The sequence below is a fragment of the Danio aesculapii genome, chromosome 7 (assembly GCF_903798145.1).
Source record: "Danio aesculapii chromosome 7, fDanAes4.1, whole genome shotgun sequence".
Lineage (NCBI taxonomy): Eukaryota > Metazoa > Chordata > Actinopteri > Cypriniformes > Danionidae > Danio > Danio aesculapii.
The window spans coordinates 49589705-49608780 of NC_079441.1; the positions used below are offsets into that span (position 1 = coordinate 49589705).

Sequence of the window (19076 nt, forward strand, 5' to 3'; positions counted from 1 at the left end):
AAAGAGCCGGTTGGATTGTAGTGAGACAGATGGTTGGTTAGATAAACAGGAGCAAGATTATTTAAAGCTTTATAGGTAAGAAGCGATACTTAAGAACTTAACAGGCAGCCAGTGTAAGCAGGATAAAATTGGGGTGATATGGTCATGTTTTCTAGACCTGATAAGAACTCTATACACAGGAGCATGTGATATGATTGATTACAGCTGATCCTCATTGCTAATCATTAGCTAGCCTATCAGATCATTCTAAAACTACTATAAATATCCTGCCTAAACTTCCTTCCTTATCTTCGTTTTTGGAAACCCCCCCCCCATCCTTCCCTTCTCCCTCCTCCTCTTTCATGATCGGGCAACACGGTGGCTCAGTGGTTAGCACTGCTGCCTCGCAGTAAGAAGGCCACAGGTTCAAGATCTAATTGAGCCAGTTGGCACTCCCTGCGTGGAGTTTGCATGTTCTCCCTGTGTTTGCGTGGGTTTTCTCCGGGTCATCCGGTTTCCTCCCACAGTCTAAAAACATGTACATAAGTGAATCGTAATACAGTCACAAGCACTTAATGCATACATAGCAAAAGGGGGCACTCGAGAAACACCTGATCTCGTATCCCTCCTAATGCTCATTGACCAGGCGGGAACCTCGGGCTCATCTATCTTCAAGCTCAGGGTTCTTTAATAAGAGTTAAGCAATATTACAACATTTTCTCTCAATTTTGCCAATGATTTGCTTGATGTATGGCATAGGTGTCAAACTCAGCTCCTAGAGTTCCACAGCTCTGCACAGTTTAGTTCCAACCAATTGAGTCCTTGTTTGAAACCTAAAGGTAAGTATGTGTTAGGGTAAGCAGGGTTGGAACTAAACTGTGCAGGACCGCAGCCCTCCAGGAACTGAGTTTGACATCCCTGATGTAGGGTGTCATGGGGATTTGTAAATGACTAATGGCCATCAGGAAGCAAAATTCAATTGTTTCCTCACATGTACCTGTACTGTGTCATAGTGCATTATTAAAATGCCAAGTCTGCAATGTTTCACAATGTTAATTCATAAAGTCTAGCAGCATGTTTCATTTTTTTTCTCGCTGTCCATGATGGGTTTCATCACATTGGTGACGATAACCAATAAGATGACAGAATCACTTCTGTACACAACTTTTAAAATGACAAAACAAAAGAGAGAGCACTGTGCTGCTAGATGGACATAAAATAGAAGAAAGCTTTGTGGAGTTATGACAACATTACACTTGCCACAGCAGAATAAAAATAATTATACATAGAGGAATCAGCATTAATAAAAAAATCTTTAACACTTTATCGGGCGAGGAACCATACATGGTGGCTTCCTTTGCATGTATTACATTATTATTTCTTTAAAAAAACGTATGCTATAAAAGTCCAAAAGTCTTGTAATCACCTCCACACTGTAAAAAATGTTGAGTTTCACACAATTTATTTGTGTTGGAACAACATGAAGGAATTAAATTAGATTCTTAGTTTTATTTTTGTTCAAATTTAAGTGGATTAAACATAAAACTATTAAGTTGTCCTAAAAAAGAAATATTTGTGTTGTTTTAGCAACAAAAGTACTTGCGAACGTAATTTTATGAGTGCAGTAACACTCCAATGTTAGGTTTTTCCAAATGAGTATTTCAATGAATGCCGTGTAACGGGTTAATAGAACTATTCAGTGAAAAACATTTTTGACGAGGTACTTCAAGAGCCTGGTGAATACTGGATTTAGCATGTAGACTAACAAATCACTCATTATGTTCTCTTTCCCAATGCAGTGTGGGAAATGTTACATGAATGCATCTTTGAATGTAACATTTCAATTTTAAATGTCATTAGCATTTGTGAAAGAAGGGCTGTTATGTTACTGGCAAACGCCTTCCATAGCTCTAAAAGCACCTCTTGCTAGACCAGAATTAATCTACTACCACTGCATTCATTCAGAAAACACACACACATACATCCACATAGATACACTCACCGGCCACTTTATTAGGTACAATTGTCTAACCGCTTGTTAATGCAAATTTCTAATCAGCCAATCACATGGCAGCAACTCAATGCATCTAGGCATGTAGACATGATCAAGACGATCCGCTGCAGCTCAAACCGAGCATCAGAATGGGGAGGAAAGGTGATTTAAGTGACTTTGAACGTGGCATGGTTGTTGGTGCCAGACGGGCTGGTCTGAGTATTTCAGAAACTGCTGATCTACTGGGATTTTCAAGCACAGCCATCTCTAGGGTTTACAGAGAATGGTCTGACAAAGAGAAAATATCCAGTGAGCGACAGTTCTGTGGGCGCAAATGCCTTGTTGATGCCAGAGGTCAGAGGAGAATGGCCAGACTGTTTCCAGCTGATAGAAAGGCAACAGTGACTCAAATAACCACTCGTTACAACCAAGGTCTGCAGAAGAGCATCTCTGAACGCAAAACACATCTAACCTTGAGGCGGATGGGCTACAGCAGCAGAAGACCACACTGGGTGCTGCTCCTGTCAGCTAAGAACAGAAACCGAGGCTACAATTGGCACAGGCTCACCAAAACTGGACAAAAGAAGATTGTAAAAACGTTGCCTGGTCTGATGAGTCTTGATTTCTGCTGCGACATTCGGATGGTAGGGTCAGAAATTTGTGTCAACAACAGGAAAGCATGAATTTATCCTTGCTTGCATCAATGGTTCAGGCTGGTGGTGTTGGTGTATTGGTGTGGTGGATATTTTCTTGGCACACTTTGGGCCAATTAGTACCAATAGAGCATCTTGTCACCACCACAGCCTATCCGAGTACTGTTGTTGACCATGTCCATCCCTTTATGACAACGGTGTACTTATCTTCTGATGGCTACTTCCAGCAGGATAACGTGTCATGTCATAAAGCGTGAATCATCTCAGACTGGTTTCTTGAACATGACAATGAGTTCACTGTACTCAAATGGCGTCCACAGTCACCAGCTCTCAATTCAATGGAGCACCTTTGGGATGTGGTGGACGGGAGAATCGTATCATGGATGTGCAGCCGACGAATCTGCAGCAACTGAGTGATTCTATCATGTCAATATGGAGCAAAATCTCTGAGGAATATTTCCAGTACCTTGTTGAAACTACGCTACGAAGGATTAAGGCAGTTCTGAAGGCAAAAGGGGGTCCAGCCCGATACTAGTAATGTGTACCTAATAAATTGGCCGGTGAGTGTATAGAGTACAGTATATGGGGAAAATGGCCATCTTTCTCATTTGTACTATATGCAGCTTCTCGATAACAGAATGCGCATTGTAGATGTCATGCAATGATTGATTGTGAAGCAATGTGTAATCTGTCATTTTTGATGACACGTTAAGATTTTATCTACAGAAAATCATATAATCTAATACAGTGACTGTCGTAACTGACAAAAAAAACTGAGTAGTCTGAAATGGGTTTTAGCTGTTTTTTTAAGGTTACTATTATGCAACTGTATTCTGAGAACCAGCTACTCACCAGACACTTCCCATTCACACAGACTGTCCCCTGATCTGATTGGCATGGTGTCCCATCAAGCACCCGTCCAAAGTTGTAGTAGAAGTTGTGTCCAATAGCCAGACAGCTGAGCTCACACGGGTCAGAGCCTGAAAGTCGCATAAATCAGGTTTCAGTCAGTAAAAGCACACAGCAGAAAGAGAAGAGAAATCTGCACAGTAACACAACACACGCTTCAAAGAGGAGCATCATGCTCGACTGACCGCCGTGAAAGGTAGTCCAGTGGAAACTGCTGCCAGCGACCAGGGGTCTGTCATTGAACGCTTTACACTGCAGCTCTCTGAAGTCCATAAAGTCAGCAGGACACTCCTGATGATACAGACACAAGGCTCAGGAGAGAAAACAAACACACTGATTCATTGACACTGTTTAAACCTGGTATTACACTCAAAAAGCTCCGGTTTCCCCCACAGTCCAAACACATGCGCTATAGGTGTATGGAATAAACTAAATTGGCCGTAATGTATGAGTGTGTGTATGTGAATGAGTGTGTATGGGTGTTTTCCAGTACTGGGTTGTGGCTGGAAGGGTATCCGCTGCGTAAAACATATGCCGGAAGAGTTAGCAGTTCATTCCGCTGTGGTGACCTCTGAAATAGAGACTAAGCCAAAGAAACACTCCAATAAAATACCTCTGCTGCTTCTTCAAACTACTTATTTGAAATTAGCTGAAACAACACACGTTTTGATTTTGGGAACAACTTAATTGTTTTTAGTTCAATCCACTTAAATTTGTTAAAACAACAATGTAACTTGGCGTAACAGCAAGAAGGTCGCTGGGTCAGTAGACATTTCGGTGTGGAGTTTGCATGTTCTCCTCGTGTTCACGTGGATTTCCTCCAGGTGCTCTGGTTTCCCCCACAAGTCCAACGACATGTGATACAGGTGAATTGAGTATGCTAAAATTGACCGTATTGTGTGTGTGTGTGTGTGTGTGTGTGTGTGTGCGTGTGTGTGTGTGTGTGTGTGTGTGTGTGTGTGTGTGTGTGTGTGTGTGTGTGTGTGTGTGTGTAAATGAGTGTGTATGGATGTTTCCCAGTGATGGGCTGCGGCTGGAAGGGCATCCGCTGCCTAAAAAAACATATGCTGGATAAGTTGGCGGTTCATTCTGCTGTGGCGACCCCAGATTAATAAAGGGACTAAGCTGAAAATGAAAAAAATGAATGAATGAAAAATGTAACTTAATTGATTTGTGTTGGGACAACATGAATGAATTGTGTGGAAGCTGACATTTTTTAAAGTGTAGGATCCGTGTCTGTCAATCTGATCATGAGTAGATAAAGTCATATACAGGTATAAATGGGGTATCAAATGCTTTGAGCTTGTCCACATTCAGCAACATTTAAAGGTGGTCGAAAATAAATCAACCTGCTTGCATTCAAACAGCCACGAAATACCAGCTATTCTTAGCCTACTGATCTAACAAGACCATAATGCAACACGTTGTCAGAAACCACACCCAAAAAAGCTATTCAGACTTTGCCATGTTGTTTCAAAACACATGGATAACGTTCTCCTTTTCATTCACTTGCTTTCTCGTTCACTTGTAAACAGCTTAACATGAATTTGTTCATTTGACAGCACTTGTGCGTCACACTCAATGGTCTTGTTCAGGTGATGTAGAGTGTGAAAAAATAGAAGATGTCAATGAAGGGCGGCACGGTGACTAAGTGTTAGCATGGTTGCCTCACTGCAAGATGGTCACTGGTTTGAGTCACGACTGGACCAGGAGGTCTTTCTGTGTGGAGTTTGCATGTTTTCCCTGTGTCTGTGTGGATTTCCTTCCCCCATAGGCCAAAGCTGTGATATATACAATAGGTGAATAGGATAATCTAAGTTGGCCAAAGGAGCGACACAGTGGCTCAGTGGTTAGCACTGTCGCCTCATAGCAAGAAGGTCGCTGGTTCGAGTCCTGACTAGGTCATTTGGCATTTCTGTGTGAAGTTTGCACGTTCTCCCTGTGTTCGTGTGGGTTTCCTCCGGGTGCTCCGGTTTCCCCCACAGTCCAAACACATGCACTATAGATGAATTCATTGAGTCATTCATTGTCTTTTCAGGTTAGTCCCTTAATTAGGGGTCCCCACAGCGGAATGAACTGCCAACTTATCCAGCATATGTTTTACGCAGAGGATGCCCTTCCAGCTGCAACCCATCACTGAAAAACACCCATACACTCCCATTTACACACATACACTATAGACAATTTAGCTTACCCAATTCACTTGATAGCACCGGAGCAACCGGAGGAAACCCATGTGAAGACGGGGAGAACATGCAAACTCCACACAGAAATGCCAGCTGACTCACCTCGAACCAGCGAACTCCTTGCTGTGAGGCGACATCGCTACCCACTGCGCCACAGCACCACTGCTAGGTGAATTGGGTAAACTAAAATGTACATAGTGGATGAGTGTGAATGTGAAAGTGTATGGGTGTTTCCCAGTACTAGGTTGCAGCTGGAAGGGCATGCACTGTGTAAAACATTCTGGATAAGTTGGCGGTGGTGACCACTGTGGTGACCTCTGATGAATAAAGGGACTAAGCCGAAAGAAAATGAATGAATGAAAGTTGGCCAAAGTGTGTTAATGGGCGACTTTATGTGTGTTTTCCAGCACTGAGTGTTGTACTCTCACATTGCTGGTTTGCTTATGGAATTGCATCCGCAGTGTAAAACTTCATTTTGCTGTGGAGACCCCTGTTATGCATAGCATAAAGGAAAGTGAGTGAGGTCTAAATGAAATCTCTACATAAGTAGCCACAAGAGACTCATATGAATGCATGTTAATAGCAGGCCAAAATTGTAATGCGTCCCAGCTGACTATTTAAATTCAGGTCACTGAAAATGTATGTTAATACCAGGTGGTAACACAGACTCAGAGTCATAAAAACTGCCCTGGAGGATTCAGGATAAACATCAAACATGCATCCTTGTGCTGACACAATAACCCTATTTAAACCTGGTATAAACATCTGTGCTAAGCAATGGGAACACACAAGCTATGCGTAAACAAGGTTTAAAATCAGATCGTTCTAAAGCCAGTTTTTTTTTATTGGGCTGAAAGACTTTTATTTCGGCTTAGTCCCTTAATTAATCTGGGGTCGCCACAGCGGAATGAACCGCCAACTTATCCAGCATATGTTTTTACACAGCAGATGCCCTTTCAGCTGCAACCTATAACTGGGAAACAACACACTCATTCACACACATACACTACAGACAATTTAGCTAACCCAATTCACCTATACCACACATGTTTTTGGACTTGTTGGGGAAACCGAAGCACCCGGAGGAAATCCACGCCAACACGGGGAGAACATGCAAACTCCACACAGAACTGACCCAGCCGAGGCGATCGTGCTACCCTTCATTGCCTTAGTAATGGAAGTGTAATGTAAAAAGCAATATGGATGTTGATCTGATATTTCTGTTTTTGGGATGCTTTTTTCTGATATTTCTTTCACTGAATATCATTAATAAATAGCACAGTCTTGCATAGCAGGATATAGACAGCAATAGAGCCGTCACGTCACATGCAGATACGCAATACCAGTCCAGTATGGTTTTCTAACCATGCCTTGAATTCTGACCCGAGTATGTTTCGGAATCTTGTCACACCGTACCAGCCTCATATGGAAATACAACTGGAGCCATATCTGAGTGCTCTTAGAACTGTTTGGCATGAAAAGGGGGTAAAGTCAGGAAGACATATAACTACACGTCCTAGACTTTTAGGAGCCTTACTCAGTGGGGGCCTATGTCAGCGTGTTAATAAAAATTCCCAAATGACCCCTTAAGATGATTTAGAGCAGATTCACTGTCAACAAACAACAGTGAGTTAAAATTACAAATTATAGAATTAATTTTAAAAAGTGCAAATAAATTAAACAATTTAGCCTGTTAAACAATACCAGCCTAATTCAAAAATATTGAATAATCAAATTTCATTTCACTTATATATACATATATACACAGATATATATTTGATATCTGGTGGTTCCTATGCATCATGCATGTTCTGCATATCACTGTAAAAAATGGTAAAAAAATGTAAAAATGCTACAGTAAAAATCCATAACCTTGTTAACGGTATGTTTCCTTAAAACATACGGCAAATAACCGTAAATTGACTTTCCCAGAATTCCCTGCATGGCACATCACTTTTTATGCTTTTTGTTGACATTATTATGGATCTTTTTAGTTGTTTCTCCATCAGTTATGTACATTAGAGATTTATAATACATCAAATGTTGATAAAGAATGTTCATTTCATGACTTTAATTTTATGCGTGTTACCATACCGGTGTTTAGTAGCAGTGTGAATGACACTGAGCACCTTCTATACAATGATACACTTTTCTGCTCTTTTTGTGGATATATTTATTTACAGTGTAGGGAAGATAAGCACTGTACATTGTTGTACCTTAATTAACTTAAAAGGTAACTTATTTAACTTTAACTCTATCCCTAAGTGATGTCAGTGCCTTAATTCTCTGATCGCACATAATGGTGTGATTTAAATGTACTTCAAGGTATACATCCTGTTCAATTGTAAAGAATTTAGAGCACCTTTGAGTTACAAATCTTATATTGCCGGGTGTCACCAGGGCACGGCCCTCCGACCAGGTTTCTAGAGAGAAAAACAAAGATGTCAGATGCAACAAATTAGTATATTTACAAATTTAAAATAATCTCATGAGCCTGATCCAGGTAAACACCAATTTTAGGCCACTCAGACTGTGCTCTTGCGTTATTCGCTGTCACGTTGGAAGAATTAAATCTTCAAAGCAAGTAGGGCACTAGGGCAGTTCCCTTAAATGAACTCAAAATCCATCTCTATCAATACCATTTTAAAATATGCGCAGATTCAATTTCACACTAATTTAAATTTACGATTTTGAATTACATAAATCTAATGAATGATACAGTATTTTATTATATAATAAGCACAGGTAAATTTAATATAAAACATCCAGTAGTTTGCATCTCTGGATCTTACTTGTTAAACATCCCTGTGGTAAAACAGTTTTATCACTTAATGCATTGTTCTTTGAATTTAACTCATGATGCTTTTTTCTGGTATTTGTGCTAGAATTTGCAATTGTGATCTGTAAACTCCACCTAGACTTAAGCGATTCAAGCTACGGTCACACTGGGCTTTGTGTGTGCGAAATTCTGTGGCGCTACGAAAAGGGGCGGGATTAAACAAGATGATTAGACATTAAAAAAAGCAAGCGATTTGCTCCATGTTTTAAATTTCTATCCAGACCGGTCATGTTTTGATCCTCAATTGGTCGCAGCAACATGCAAAACTTGACGCATGACCTTGCATTTCCGGTCTGACGCATTCGTGTGTGTATGAATGGAAGTCTATGGGAGGAAAAGCCCAGTGTGACCGCAGCTTTAGAAAATTACAAGGGCTCATTTTGACATTAATGAGTGCTAATTGATTGATCTAGCTACAGATCCACAGACCCATACGTTTCAGGACACACTAGACTACTAGATTAAAACCTAGGGTAGACGTCAATTAAACACAATAGTTTGAACAAACATAAAATAAATACCTCATCATAACCTACAGTAAAAAATCTGTGCAAGTTAATCTAGTGAAAATTGAAATAGTTTTTTAATCTTCAATCAAAATCGAACCATTTGCTTCCACGTTCGGAGTAGTGGTTCTTCTCTGTTGACGTCAGTTTGATGGCATCAGCCACAATATTCTTAACCACACCCCTGTTACTGTTAGTTTGCGATGAAGGAATCATGTGAAAAAAGAAAGCCCCGCCCCCTACTCAAAATTTAGTTTCAGTTGGAAGTACATCATCATACTGAATTAAAAGTTTGAGCAACTTCCAGTTCACATGGGCTTTAAAGTACTACAATGAACCTTTCTGGGGTAAATAAAGTAAAAGCATAAGATGGCCATCAAAAATAATATCCTGATTAGTCCTTTAGTGTACTATTAATTTACAGTAAGTGAATTATGGTAATAGAGATTATTCTGAAAAATAAACATATTCTGTAATTTGTATACAATATCCGAATTCATACAGCATGACACTGATGCAAAACCAGACTTCAATCACCCACTCTCTCAATTGGTTGATCTCTACATCACCATTTAGGAAATAGGTTAAGCATTTATTTATTTAAAGGGATGAATGCTTTTGAATAGGGCATTTGACTGAACGACAGAGTTCAAATTAATTAATGACATCAAAACTGTTGATGCATATAAATAAGTGTGGTTAGTAGTTCACGACTAAGGTGATTTTGAGCATTGCTGTCTTAACCCAAGGGTCTACTTTCATCTTTCCTTCAAAAATAAAACAATATTTTTTCCCTACATTATTCCCTATAGTTTTATTTTGCATAACTACCATTGCTACTATCTGCCAACAGAGAAGACATCATATGGAGCAGTAGTCTGTACTCTACCTGGTGATGCAGGTGCGTGTACGTACAGAGGCTCCTCCCCCACAGGAGCGCGAACACACGGACCAGCCGCCCCATGAGGCCCAGTCATTCATGAAATGCATTTGGCTTCGCATATGCAGCCCTTCACCTCCCAGCTCTACTCGACTGGATGACTGCAAATACATACATGATGAAGAGCATGAAAGGTTGTAGAACAACAACAAAGACAGACAGCAGATCTGGCAGATGTGATCACCTCATTTGTGCTGAAGTGTTTTAACACTATCCAAAATATATTAAGGAAAAATACTTGTTAATAGAGATATTATTTCATATACACTGGAGATCAAAATTACAAAACAGATTGTAAACCTCACTTGACATCACTAGTCTCTCAGTGGACATTACTAGTTTCTCACTGAACTTCACTAGTCTCTCACTGGACATCACTAGATTCTCACTGGACATCAGTAGTCTCTCACAGGACTTCACTAGTCTCCCACTGGACATCACTAGTCTCTCACTGGACATCAGTAGTCTCTCACAGGACTTCACTAGTCTCCCACTGGACATCACTAGTCTCTCACTGGACATCACTAGTATCTCTCTGAAACTTCATGTTGCTGAAGGAGCTTCTGATAAATAATTTCATTCACTCTGTCATGTAGAGTCTTTCCCAGAGTAACAATGAACATAATGTTTCCAAGCTAAACCTGCTTTCATCACCAAAGAACTTCAGACCTGTTCTCTGTCCACACAACAAGCTCCTCTGAAAAGGTTAGTCTTGCCTTTTGATTCTTTCTGCTGACGAAAGGTTTGGACAATGCAGGGCTTTCAGTCTAAATTCTCTTAAATGTTGACAAACTAGCCAGCATTTCCACTGCTGCATTTAAAGCGAGGAAGTGCTCCCACAGTAACTTACTGGGCTTGATCGGCCTTCTCTGGGCTTCCTTCATTGGGCCAAATGGGCTAGCCTGGGTTTTGGGGCAGGTTGAAAGTAAAATCAAAGTTTTGTTGGATTCAGGTAAAGAGGGTCTGCTAGTTTTGCAATCATGTGTGAACAGAGACTACTAAAACAGAAAAAAGAGACAGTACTGGTACAGTACTCAAGCTCTGGGGCTATTGACCATGGTTGGCCTGATGAAAGCCTTGGCTCACACTGGCCTGACAGTGGAAAAGTGGCTAATGTATGTCAAGACAGATTCTTCAGCACCGATTTCAGCTGTGAGAGTTTTTTTAAGTGATCTGTTTAAAAGCTGTGACCTTTCAGTAGTTCCATAGCAAATGTTGAACCAATTTTCTATTGAGATTCTCCAAATGATCTTGTTCTCTTGTGTATTTGTCTTTTGTGGATCACCAGACTTTTTAAGGAACTGAGTTAGTGACAGATTTGAAACAACCAATGCTATAGCTGAGAAGGTCTTCATTTCCCTTTGTCCTTCATCTGGACAACCTGCTGTTAGAGGTTTTCAGTCATTTTTGAATGGCTCACCATCTTGCAAATTCAGAGAAAACTGGAAAATTAAATAAAATAACAACTAGGTGCCAAATAACACCAATAACAGTGAGGTAATGGGAAATATTTTTACTTGTCCTTTACAGTATGTAACTCTTGTTTTAAAACTGCTCTTTTCTGCTCATTTACTCCTGCTAGGATAGCTTAGGATAATTTTGATTGGCACTGTATGTTAAGCAAGAGTATCCTGCGTCTGTAGTGTAAATGATTACGCACTAGTGCTGTGCGCGGCCACCAAAACACTTCCTGCTCATCGGTCATGCTAGACTGCACTTGACATTTGTGGAAGTGTTTGAGTGTTCCCCAGGTGCTCGACTAAGGACGCCACATCAGCTCTATTACACACAGCCTCCATTACACAAGCGGTATTCCTATCAGACCACCGCTAATCGTCCTCAAGGATAACATTACTCTGTCATTCTTAGATCCGCTGCTGGCTTTGAGCCGAGACAAACAGGCAGTAACAGCCCGTGAAGAGTAAAGAGCTTCCACAAGTTGCCTGAGGCCTAACCGTCCCCTAAAGGTGTGTTTCCCTGTAAATGTAATGTCTGTGCGGAGAGCGTGTTTTCCTGCTTCTATCATGTTAAACAACCTCCTGCACAGCAGCTGTTTGTCTTCCTAAAATAATATCACGTAGATCTAATTTGAGCAGCTCTGCGAGTCATATGAGGTTTGTAAACACGTTGCAACAAAATCAAATGATTTTGGCATACAAATAGAGCACTGAAGCAGCATTCCAAAGTTTGATGCCTAAAGGGATGTTTTACTGGCATACTTATGATTGACTTTTGGTGCAGAGCTTGTGCTGGATTAACCCTTTCAAATGAAAGATTAAATATAAAAGAGGATTTTGCTCATTTTTGACTGATCTAGTAAGGTTCTGCTATGGAATGTGGCCAAAATCTTCTTACCATATCATAAAGGTCTGGTAATGAGTGAGGACGCCAAGCTGTGAAGGTTAAAACAACAGATAACTCCACTCACACAGACACAATACTGCTTTATGACCAACGTCTATCGTCTTCAAAACCTGCATGACCTGGAACTGCCCTCATTACCCTAGCAAAGACCCAAATTAGTGTTGATGACAGTCTGTCATAGGGCCTGTGGGCAGGGCGGAATAATGAAACCGACCTTTCACCTTCAGAACACTAGCTTCCCGCCCAAAGGCATGATTTTCAAAAAGTCATGTTGTCGAGTTTTTCTTGGAATTGCATTATGTTTGGAAATTAAATTCATAATTATGAAATGAGATTGTTGGCTTTCCACTGATAAGTCATGTCTGTGTTGCTTTCTCAGAGATGGTGAAAGTCATTCCAGTGGAATGAAGATGACTATCACTGGTGGACAAGACCTAGCTTGGAACTCTGAGTCTGGAAAGGGAAATGGGAAAATGACTGGGTGAGGTCTATTAGGTAACAAAGGCAGAGCAGCGCATACACACTTCACTTACATTTACTTTAAATGTTAGTATAATCTTTTTTTAAACATGATTAGTGAAATGAATGGTGAAAATTTTTGGACTTTCAACTGGAAAAACATTCACTTAAAATGTTATTTGAATTCATATGGCATTATGTTGTAACCAAATTACAATTTAGAACACATCAAAGTGGCTCAATGGAAGCTCGAAAGTATTTGTTGGATTTTGTACCATGTCTTTTGAGGTCTCTGAAGCATCAAAATTTAATTTACATTTTTTTATGGATAAAGGACTCTCTTAAGTGTCATAGTGGTTTGGAATGTCACAAGCTTGAGTAATTGTTGGCAGAAAAGTTTTAGATTTTTATGAGAGCGAGGTGGGTTGGGTAATTGGTCCAATGAAGACCAGAAATGTCCATCCAGTTAAGGACAGATACAAATGCATGAAAGACGTTTTATGCTGACTTAATGAAATTGTAAAAAATGCAATGCTGCATCCAAAATAGCTTACTTACATATGTGAAAAAATATATGAGGCTTTTAATTATTTTATTTAAATACACATATATCTGAAACAAAGTATACGAGAATCATCTGCATGACCTACTACTTCTGAAGTGCGAATCTATTGGACACTTTACAATCCCATAAGAAGACGGGAAAAAAATTCATGAATGATAGTGAACTCATTATGTGAGCAGATTATGTGATTTTTACAACATGGTCAATGAATTCCATTCATACTACTCATAGTCTTATTATTTACAACAGAGATGCCCAAAGTAGGCCCCGGGGGCCAAGTTGGCCCACTGTAACCTTTGATTTGGCCCACCATCCCATCTGAGAAGACAGTAAGAAGGATGGAGAGGGTCTCGCGAATGCCTTTTAAAGAGATCGTCATTTATAATTTGACGTAACCTATTTTGTTCGTTTTATTGCTGAGCTACAACAAAAAAACAAAACAAAAACAAGCTGAAACTAAATGTTTCAATTAAAAGTTATAAATGAATCAGATTTTTTAACATGCAAACGATGTCACTCGACAGATAGAGAACTATGCAGAAGACATCGGTGAGCTTTGTTGTAAATGAGATTGTTTTTGAATATACTGTTAGGTTCATTATTAAAGGTTATGCTGTATTATGCTGTATTAGTTAATATAAAACAACGTTTTCTAGTTTTTTTTAAATATTAAGTGAATTTGAAAATTACCCATGGCAAGGTTGGTTTTTGGCCCTTCATAAGAATATGTTTGGGCACCCCTCAACCAGCTTCCCAAGTTGTTTTCCCTCCAGTAGCCAGCTTTGACAGCTTTGATGTTTTTGATATGATGTCATTTGATAGATTTTACTCAACATTTTAAGGTGATAATATAATAATCCGGGGACATAAAATGCATAGAATCACAGGAACGACACAAAACATGAATGACCAACAAAATTATATCATCGCTAAATGCTAAAAGCTCCCCATGTATTATCACCATAAAGCTTTAGAGAGACAAAGTGAGGCAAAAACTACATTCTTATAACCACATTTCTACATTGTGTGTAAACAACAATTTCAAAACTCTACAAGGTGGCATCCCAGAATCCCCTCTAGGTGAACTAGCCTGGGTTGCGCTGATTAAGCTCTGCTCTTGGCAATCATCTAGAAAGATAACACTCTAGTTAAAGTGAGCAAAACCCTGGCAGCGAGTCTTGCCAGTCTGAGCATACCCAACTGAGTGTTCAAGCTTGTCCTTAAAAATTCAGGTCAATGGCCTGTTTAACATTAGAATGACTTTTGCAAATAAAATATTAAGCAAAGAATAATAGGACAGGGATTGATCTTACCGGCGGAGATGACAGGCAACCTGGAGAGAGCAGCAGTGTTACGAGGGCGAGAGCCTGGCACAGAGACAGTTTCCTAGAGACAGAGAAAATAAATCACGTAAGTCAATCACCAAGTCCACTTACAACCACACCATTTGACTTTAAAATGGAGGCCAGGCTCCAGGGCTCAGTGTGTGCTGTTGCTCAACATCAAAGGGTCTTGATTAATGACAACAAATAGTGACAGTGTGTCCTATACATTGAGAAGTCAGCGCCACTGAGAAAACATGTTTACATGCATTTTTAGAGTGTGAGTCTGACTCCCATCAGTGAGGTCAGAATACTGAGAGACCACACAGCGATTGACTCATCAGGAGCAGTTACTCACAATCTTTATGGCACGACTGTCTTCTCTGCATTACTGAGATGACTATGAATTTGGAATTGTAAAAGTTTATGAGGAAGAAACGGTTGTAAACATCCCACAATACTCATTTCTTCATTGTAGATTTGTGTACAAACATTGTTCCTCTTCCGAATCTGCAGTGGACCTTATTTCAACAGCAACCTAGAGTGGACAATCGTCAGTTATAAACAACACACTGCTGTAAACTGCTTAGGAGGAGGAACATGGTGAAATACATCAACCTTTGATTACATTTACAAAGGACCACATGCCTCAGGCATTATGAAGGAACTCTTTAAACTTACATCATGAATAAAAACAAAAATGCATCATGGTTATTTATTCATTCAGTCCCCTTATAAATCAGGGGTTCCCACCGCCTACTTATCCAGCATATGTTTTACACAGCGGATGCCCTTCCAGCTGCAACCCAGTAATGGGAAACACCCATACACACTCATTCACATTCATACTCATACACTACGGCCAATTTAGTTTATTAAATTTCCCCATGGGGCATGTGTTTGGACTGTGGGAGAAACTGGAGCACCCGGAGGAAACCCACACCAACATGGGTAGAACATGCAAACTCCACACAGAAATGCCAACTGACACAGCTGGGATTTGAACCAGCGACCTTCTTGCTGTGAGGCGACAGTGCTAACCACTGAGCCACCGTGTACCCCTCATCATGATAATATATAGTTTTAATTCACATCCTGGACTCTACTTCAGGATATTAGAGGTTAGTTTATTGACAAGGTCAGGGGCCAAGGGGTTTATTTAAAAGCCAGTAATTATGTTCAATTAAATGTTCTTGATTGCTACTAAAGCCTGAAGGCAAGAACATAAACCTGAGTCTCCAATGATCTTGTGACAGAAAACAAATTAACATTGCTTTTAATGTTACAATACAATGGTATTTTTCATAGTTAAAACCATATGAAGCCACATGAAAGAAATCTTAAATGGGTCCCTGCAACCATTAGATTTCTGCAGACAAACCACAACGTGCTAAATATGAACTCAAATGGAGTCTTAAATCTGTTTATGGGTCACGCCGAAGCACCTCAAGTTTATGTGAACCATAAACTGTTCTGCTCTTAAGGATTAGATTAAACAGTTGTTTCCGGGATGAAGGAATGATGTAGTCCCTTAATTCAAGAGAAGCGTTCCTCCCAAAACATCACAACCAGATTAACAGCATGGCATTAGTTTGGACTTTTGTTGCAAACATAAAATCGTCAGTAGTGCTACAAAGTGAAAAATTCATTCATTCTTTTTTTTCTTCGGCTTAGTCCCTTTATCAATCAGGGGTTGCCACGGCGTAATGAACCACCAACTTATCCAGCATATGTTTTATGCAACGGATGCCCTTCCAGCTACAACCCAACACTGGGAAACACCCACACTCTTGCATTCACACACATACACAACGGACAATTTAGTTTTATTCAATACAAAGTGAAAAATTTTGTATTTTAATAAATAACAGATGAAAAATGTTAGAAACTGTTCAAAAGAAATCATTATAGTGATTTGACTAAACTTATAATAGTCAGAAAGAAATATTTTGTTAGCTAAATATGTGACTAATCTAAGACAAAAAATCTAAATTACATTCATATTCTTAAAATGTCTAATAGTCTTAATGAACTGTCTGTATTTAACTAATTTAGTAATTGTGTCTGCTTCAGGTTGTTTTCTTTGTTCTCTTCCATCTTCCCTTTAGCAACACCATAAAATCATCAAGATGTTTCCACACACAGACAAGGACAAGTTTAAGATCCACATACCTGTAGTTTGACTTCTGCATTGTAGGTCTTCGTCACACGTCTCAAAATATCTTTAAAAACGATTAAGATCTGAAGCTGGAATCATTTGACAAAGAAAAGACCACAAACTGTGTGATCCCAACGATTTTTATCATCAAAAAAGTCGGGAAACCAGATTACTTCCATTCTTCACATGTGTTTTTCTCTGCTGGCCACTTGTCCTGAAGTTTTCTCTCAAGTATAACCCAAACAGGATGAGATATGAATCCTACATAATCCCGAATAAAAAGATTAACTGAACCAAAATATGGGCTTCTTCACACAGTCTTAGTTTATTTTCGTTATTTAAGGCTCTCCTGGTTTATTAGGCAATCCTCTGAATCCCTTTCAGTTTCACATCAGTGTCCAGCGTCCGGTCTCTCAAGCGGAAGGTCTTGTCATGAGCTTTCAGATCTTCGGTCTTCAGGTGCGTTTCAGTGAACTTTATCCGAGCTTCAGTCACACCGTTTTCCTTGAGCAAAACATAACGGCGCTTCGATTTGATTTCACATTCACTTTCAGATTCACATCTACAGTCGCCGAATGTCATCTGAGAAAAGAAATAATATTGCATTTGTCCTGATTTGATCTTAAGCTCGCACATTATGCGTCATTACGCTCAAATGGTAATTTCTTTTAAATAAACAAAAAGAAGCAATCTATAATATCACAATAGCTTTATAGTAAAAAGACAGTTCGACTTAAAAAGTGACAGCATGCAGTTTATAATAAACATTTGGGTTTGTAAGCTTAATTAGGTTAGCCTATACTGAGAAGAAAATCAAATTAAATCTCTGAAGTATACATGACATAATTTTTATATGAATAAGTAGAAAAATAATAATGTATGGAATATGTTACAGTATACAGTCTACTCCAACAACAGCATCCCCTGTCAGAATAACTAACATAATATAAATGCATCCTTCATAGAAAAGAGTGGTTTACCCGTGCAGCAGCAGTATCTTCTGTGATGTCCCAGCGTGTGTAAATGAACCGAGCCTGAGTTTGTATGACTATGAATGAGAGCTCGGAGCAGTATTGCGTGCCGCCGCCGCGTTCACCTGAAGCTCAGCCCAGTGTGTGCCTACATTCCGATGGAGGACTAGTAAACACGCCCCTCTTAAGCGGAATGTTGCCCAATCCAGATTCTAAATGCTCCTGCAACTTGAGATTCGTGCATGTACCAAATTGTATTGTGATCCTTAATAACAGAAAGTTGAAATAAGTTGAAGCATGCGCTTATATGCCGTCAGAGAATGAATTATAAAATGACATCCAGAGGGATTAACTTTTAGATGGATTTTTAGGTAATTTTCTCAATCTGTTCAGACTCGTTTTGAGAACGTCAAATTGTCTTATGGCACTGCAGGTACAAGATGAATAAACAAAGGCTTTTAAAAGAAAAGCAATAAAAGACAATAAGTTTATTTGTGCATGAAATTTACTAAAGTGAAACAACAAAAATGAAAATTTCTAAAAAAAAAAAAAAAAACTATTTACTTTGTTACAACACTAGTGCTTTATCGACCTCAAATTTTACTTCAGTTTGAGCACTGATGTTGTTAATCAGTTATATATGTTCAATCATAGATGCAAGTTAATTTTAAAAGCAACTAGCCTACAAAAAATACCACTATAAAGGCCCAGAAAAGTGCACCAAAATATATCTTTAGCTCCAGCCCCTCAGATGAAACACCACAATAGTACGTGATGATGTAATCGAGATATATTCTTTCTAGATACAATATTTAAATAAATAGTGTCAATTCAATTTAACCGAATAAGTTCATATTATGTTGTCATATTTTGAAATGATAATATCATTCTCATTGCTTCATTGTAGTTTTTCTCTATTTAAAGGGATAGTTCATCCAAAAATTCGCATCATTTACTCTTGCTCAAGTGGCTCTAAACCTTTATGAGTTTTTTTGTATGTTGAACAAAAAGAAAACAGTTGTAAACCAGCAGCAATTGAAACATACTGTATAATGGAAAATGGCACGGTGGCTCAGTGGTTAGCACTGTCGCCTCACAGCAAGAAGGTCGCTGATCGAGGCTGGGCCTGTTGACATTTCTGTGTGGAGTTTGCATGTTCTCCTCGTGTTCGCAAAGGTGCTCTTGTCCAAAGTCCAAAGACATGCACTGTAGGTGAACTGAATAAACTGTGT

General features: G+C 39.4%; 1 protein-coding gene across 1 annotated transcript in view; it reads right to left on the reverse strand.

Moving 5' to 3' along the window:
* adamtsl5 (ADAMTS like 5) overlaps positions 1–17971 on the reverse strand; it is a 37478-nt gene extending 19507 nt beyond the window's left edge. The window contains exons 1-7 of the mRNA XM_056462061.1: positions 17854–17971; positions 16888–17455; positions 14707–14779; positions 9955–10106; positions 8083–8143; positions 3720–3825; positions 3478–3605 (exon numbers count right to left, since the gene is read on the reverse strand). Of these exons, the coding sequence (XP_056318036.1) occupies positions 3478–3605; positions 3720–3825; positions 8083–8143; positions 9955–10106; positions 14707–14779; positions 16888–16907 (540 nt within the window). The 5' untranslated portion in view covers positions 16908–17455; positions 17854–17971. The remainder of the gene's footprint in view (positions 1–3477; positions 3606–3719; positions 3826–8082; positions 8144–9954; positions 10107–14706; positions 14780–16887; positions 17456–17853) is intronic.
* Between the last annotated feature and the right edge of the window lie 1105 nt (positions 17972–19076).